This window comes from Acipenser ruthenus, chromosome 29 (assembly GCF_902713425.1).
Source record: "Acipenser ruthenus chromosome 29, fAciRut3.2 maternal haplotype, whole genome shotgun sequence".
Lineage (NCBI taxonomy): Eukaryota > Metazoa > Chordata > Actinopteri > Acipenseriformes > Acipenseridae > Acipenser > Acipenser ruthenus.
The window spans coordinates 681,214-686,951 of NC_081217.1; the positions used below are offsets into that span (position 1 = coordinate 681,214).

A 5,738-nucleotide genomic window follows, 5' to 3' on the forward strand; every position below is an offset into this window, starting at 1 on the left:
TGCAGACATTCTTTCAGTGTAAAAAGAGGCCAGTTAATGAAAACAGAGGTTTACATACAAGGTATGAGCGCCATCTATAGGAGAAGGAAAGAAACTTCAGCTAGCGCACAAACACGTGTGTGTATTCCCCCGTCCCCTTCCCTTTAAAAAAACTGCCAATCACAGCCACCTAATATATGCAAGTTTGTGCTTTTCATGACAATTGCATGACAACTACAAGTGCACATGCTTGTATTCATGGAAGTTAATAATAATAATAATAATAATAATAATAATAATAATAATAATAATAATAATATGCAATTAATTGCAGTTAGACAAGCAGACAAATTAATACCGTATACAGAAGAGCAGTGCCATCTGGCGACAGGGGGTTGAACCTCAGCACACAGAGGCTTGGCAAAGCTGGGTTATTGGGTTCCACGAGTATTAGTTCTGTTTGACTTGTAATAATGCATTTCACATGATTTACTTTATTTTACTTTATTTCAAATACTCTGGTCTAGTTCGTTATTAGACTCTATTCAAGGAAATGTAGCACAGAAAGCCACGACCTCAAAGTTTCGGGTTCCCTCGGTGCTCTGCCTTCGGATAAAAGCGGTGACGAATCCTCCCTAATCATGTGATAAGGATCAAACAGTTTCATTGACATCAGCGGTGGGGGTGCGTGCATGTGAATGACATCAGCAGTTTGTGCGTCGCTGCAAGTGTTTGTTTGCGTGTAAACAAGCTGAGGTCGGAATAGAAAAGTCTAGAAGTGCGGCTAAAAAAAAACAATACACATTTTATTATTTAAATATCCGCAGATATTTGTTTAGCAGGTGGCAGTCCTGCGAAATGATAAGCGAGTTAACGATAAGGGAGTAAGCGCTGGGCTGTTTGAAGGGCGCTCTGTAGAAAGAGTACGAGGGTATTCCCGTTTGGTTTCGGTTCGTTTCGGCCACGCTAGACCAGGCAGCGCTGTTGGAAACTCCCTGGATGTGTACGGGCCTAGTTCAACAGGGACCACAGCCCCAGCCGTGAGTCCGCGCTCTTCCAGTATTTCACTCTTATTTGTTTTATAATCTGTGTTGAATACGCGGCATATATATATATATATATATATATATATATATATATATATATAATGGTAGCACATATTACTCGTTTTTCTGTCTAGCGTTTCTGTTGTTGATTCTAATGTTGTGACCTAGTACTAGTCTAAAATAAGTGCCATTCGTTTCTCTGTTTATTTTTTTATTATTATTTCGGGACAAAGGTCGGTAACAACTATAAATGGCCATTTTAATATTTTTATTTAACACTTTTATGATTAGTCTTTAGAGAAATTAGCGGTAAAAACTCGAGATAAATCAGTAACTTGTGTGTGGCAAATTTGAGTTGCGATATATATATATATATATACACACACACACACATATATACATATATAAATGTGTGTGTGTGTGTGGTGTTTATGTACAGTACGTGTTGAATAGGAGATGGGTGGGGCAGTGTCTGTCATCTGATGAACTGGACCTGACGAATGTAATGGTTTGAATTGCTCTGGTAACTTTTTCAGCTGTTACCAAGCTGGCAGGAGCACGACGTTTTTGAAAATGGAATCTGAAGTGAAGGACGGAGAGGAGGAGAGTCTGCAGACTGCCTTCAAGAAGTTGAGAGTGGACGCTGAAGGGTTTGTAGAATGTTTCTCCATCACCTGTGGTCTCGGTCTCATCAGCCACAAATACAGGGAACCCCCTGCCCGCAATTGAGTCCACTTCAGCTGGAATGATCTCGATTTTATTTGCACAGATGTACCTATTGCAAGTTTTAAATAAACAGTAAAGCTCTAACAGAATTGATTGGATTATTAGTTCTTCAGCATAGTATAAGCATTACATTAAGGTGTATACTGGCACAAAAAAAGTGTTTAGGAGATTAACTTGGGGGGCGGGGGGCTCAGCGTGTGTATGAGGAGAAAAGTCTTTGGAGAGGATGAAAACCACACAGAAGAAAATTTAAGCAACACCATGCAAGTAACAGGTAGTTTTCCACCATCTCTCTGTTACAAGATTGGCACATACTGCATGCAGGTATTCTTCCCTGGCACATATTGCATGCAGGTATACTTCCCTGGTTTGAATAAAGCATGAATTCAAGCTGAGGGTTTGCGTTCTGTTTGTGTTTCCAGGTCTACCGCAGCAGTTAGAGTCTGTGAGTCAGCAAGTCAGAGAACATCAGCTCGGGCGAATGCAGAAGGAGCCAAACCGAAGGCGGTGTGTTCAAAAGAGAACTGGCACGGGTACGAGTACTGCTTTATTGTTATCTTTCACAGTTGTATTGATTGGAAACCAAACTGTACACATTTGAGTAATTTGTGTTTGTTTTAATACGCAAGTTAAGGGAGTCATTTTTGTAACCATTCCATAACACTGCAAGTAAATACGTCTGCGGGTTCTTGGAACATACTTTGCCATCCAAATGTGTTGGTAAATGTGTATCTGAAATATAATATGAGTAAAACATGTTAATCCTTGACTCGGTCTACGTGTTCATTTTTCTACTTGTTTTTAATTAATTAATTAGTCATTTAGCAGACGCTTTTTATTATTTATTTATTTAGCAGATGCTTTTATCCAAGGTGACTTAGAGACTAGGGTGTGTGAACCATGCATCGCAACTGCTGCTGCAGAGTCACTTAAAATAAGACCTCGGTTTTATGTCTCGTCTTAAACACTTCATTGAGGAACTTTAATACCTACAGTAATGTCGACAGTATAGATTTAAACGTAGTAAGAGGGAGGTTTTTGCATGTTCATGGGACAGATCAAAAGACAAGGCTAACTTTAAATCTTAGCGAAGTTACTAGCCTATTGCTACGTACAGTAAGATTTTGGTGTTTTGTTTCTAAGTGTATTTGTAAACGTCTTATTCATGAAACATTGGCAAAGCACCTGCTCGGTAGTTTCATGAAAAATAAAGTTATTGCACTCCCCCCAAGTTGATTTTAATGCAGTTATGTGTATAATAAACGGCAGAGTTTCAACTGAAGACTTTGACAAAATGAGGCATTGCACAGTTTCAGCACTGTTTGTTTTTTTTGCTCTTTTCACAATAGATGTGCAAGGAAGACATCAAGGGGAGCTGTTCGAAGCCAGCGCAGACGACGCTCAAAATCTCCCATCCTTCACCCTCCGAAATTCACCTACTGCAGTTCCAAAATGTCCCCACCTACCTGCCAGCTCAAACACAAAAGCCAGCCTGACCCTAACCAAGGATGCGTTTCCCTCAGAGCTCCTGCTAAAAAGGAGCTTTTATCTACAGGGAAATCCTCCCCAGTATTCGGTGCCACCGCTTACACACCGTACAATCTTCAGCCTGGGGGAGCTGCGGCTCCTGGAGAAATTGTCAAATCCACATCCACCTCCTCCGAAGACGATGAAGACGAAGGAACTCCGAAACAATCCACGCCGGGGAGCAGCCACCAGAAGGTCCGCTCTGAAAGTAAGCTCACTTCTAACTCCCCGTCTGACTTCCAGTCTCTGTCCAAGCTCAGCGAGGACAAGGACTGCTCCTGTCCCCAGAAAGAGTGCCAGTGCAAAAACTGGCAAGGCGTGGAGGTGTACTCCTTCACCGGCCTTCGAGACGTCATTTCTGAATGCGAGAGAAACATGGCAGCAGAGAGCGTTTCTCATAGTCCATCGCAAAGGAGAACTCGGAGCAGTACTGCAACGTCAGGGTCCCCGCGCTCCTGTTCAGAGCAAGCCAGGGCCTACGTGGACGACATAACAATTGAGGACCTTTCAGGTTATATGGAATACTACCTGTATATCCCTAAGAAAATGTCGCACATGGCAGAAATGATGTACACTTAGAATGGGGCTGGTTTGTGTGTGGGTTTTTTTTTTGTTTTTTTAATGGTTAAGCATGATAGTGTAAAAACAAGGCAACTAGAAGTTTACCTTTGTCATGCTGTTCTGATCAAGCTGCTTGTAATAAGCACTTCTCTCTTTTTTGTATCCTGTATTCTCAATCCCAGATGACACACAGAGTGACAAGATAGGTTTCAGTGAATCTAAGTTTTTTATTGATCCATTGTTGCAATGATAGTTTACATGATAAAGTTGCCAAAGTCCTCCCAGAGTATTACAGATATGATTTTTTTTTTATTCCTGTATTTAAAGCCAACATCAGAACGATGTTCCTGATGCCAAGGACATAGGGTTTCTGTGTGGGAGCTTCAATTTCACTGTGTTGATAATACATTGTTGACGTTGCATCTGCATAATATAACACTCATCGTTCTGACATGATAGCTTTTTTTTTGGGGGGGGGGGGTATGTGTTTAAATAGTGATTTTCATAGCCTCAGCATTATGAGATCCTGTTTAGAATATTTTTTATAATGTGTTTTGTTTGTTTGTTTGTTTGTTTTTTACATCAGATTCATGAGATTGTGTGGGCTTAGGCAAAAAAAAAAAAAAACTAAAAAAAAATACACAGTACATGTGCATTGTTTAATCAGATTTTTATTTACACCCAGATTGATTTGGTAATGCTGTTTTTTTACCTAGTCTGTCAATAGGTAAATATTATTTAATGCTGTGTCAACACAATTGTCTTAACAATTAGCATGTTGTGTTTTTTGGTTTTTTTTTTTTTCAATGAACTGTTGAAGTTGTCCAATCTGCTGAACTAATTGCCTTTCGGGAAATACCTTGACTTTTTTGTTGTCGTTGTTGCAATTCCATTAAATCTGTAATTTAAATCAATCGCTAACGGCTATGGATCCTTGCATACCAACAAAACAAATATACTCTGCAAATGAACAAGCAAGTGAAGTTGTTTTTTGTTTTTTTTCTAATTTAAAAGGTTTTAACCTGCCAGTCAGCTTTGCTCACATTTTGTTTTCTAGGTGAAGGAGTGAGTCTGGAGTATTAAAGCACAGGAGTCCCTGATAGGGCCAGACATCAGCTCCTTCAGAAGCACTTCTCTTCTAAGTCTTTAATTAAAAGTGGACTTCTTTCTTTAAACATGTGTTTCAGAGGCTGTGACTCTTCGTGCGGGATCTATTAAGGAGTATATTCACTTGCAGTCTGTTTTTTAACCAGATCCTACATCTTGAACTCTGTGGAAAGCGTTCTGTTCTTGTCGAAGCGCTGCTGTTTCTGCTGCTAACCTCTCATTTGATATGTCAGTTTATTTTCAACGCTATGTAAACTACTTACTAAAACCTAACGCTCTTTGATATGGAACAACTTGCCAACTGTGTTCCTCCCACCAGTCATTAATCAAAGTTATGTCAGATCTCATATCTTCCCTGTTAAGAAGGAAACTGACTGATGCAGTGTTCGTGTTAGGAACCTCTCAAACTAGACCGAGACCTAAACATTTTGTAAACTTTGATCTCTGATTGTCTTGTTTTTAAATGAGTCATTTCATTGAACGTAATTACACCTTTTATTGATGTGTTATCAGTAAACAGGCCCGGCCAGGGGGAAGGTATAGTCCTCATGAAAGTGCATTGCTGTAGTATTTCCTAGAAATTCAGTACCAGCACAGTATCAATTCTAGACACTGGGCTGTATAGGGCTTCTTGGAGAATTGGTCATTTTGTCAGTTGGTGTGAAAGGAAGTCGGTATTCTGAAAGGGAACTGTACCAGGAAACCATGGCTTTACTTGCTAGCAGAAAATAGAAGATTCAAATAGGGCTAAACAGCTTTACTGCTGAACATTGCTGCTTTTTCTCATCCTTG

General features: G+C 39.9%; 1 protein-coding gene across 1 annotated transcript; it reads left to right on the forward strand.

Annotated features, from left to right (window-relative positions):
• Window positions 1-466: 466 nt before the first annotated feature.
• On the forward strand, window positions 467-4,753 carry LOC117417260 (oxidative stress-responsive serine-rich protein 1-like). Its single transcript, XM_034029254.3, has 4 exons — window positions 467-1,019; window positions 1,562-1,675; window positions 2,174-2,284; window positions 3,101-4,753. The coding sequence occupies exons 1-4, from the start codon at window positions 979-981 to the stop codon at window positions 3,855-3,857; spliced, it is 1,023 nt and encodes a 340-aa protein (XP_033885145.3). The 5' UTR covers window positions 467-978; the 3' UTR covers window positions 3,858-4,753.
• The last annotated feature ends 985 nt before the right edge of the window (window positions 4,754-5,738 follow it).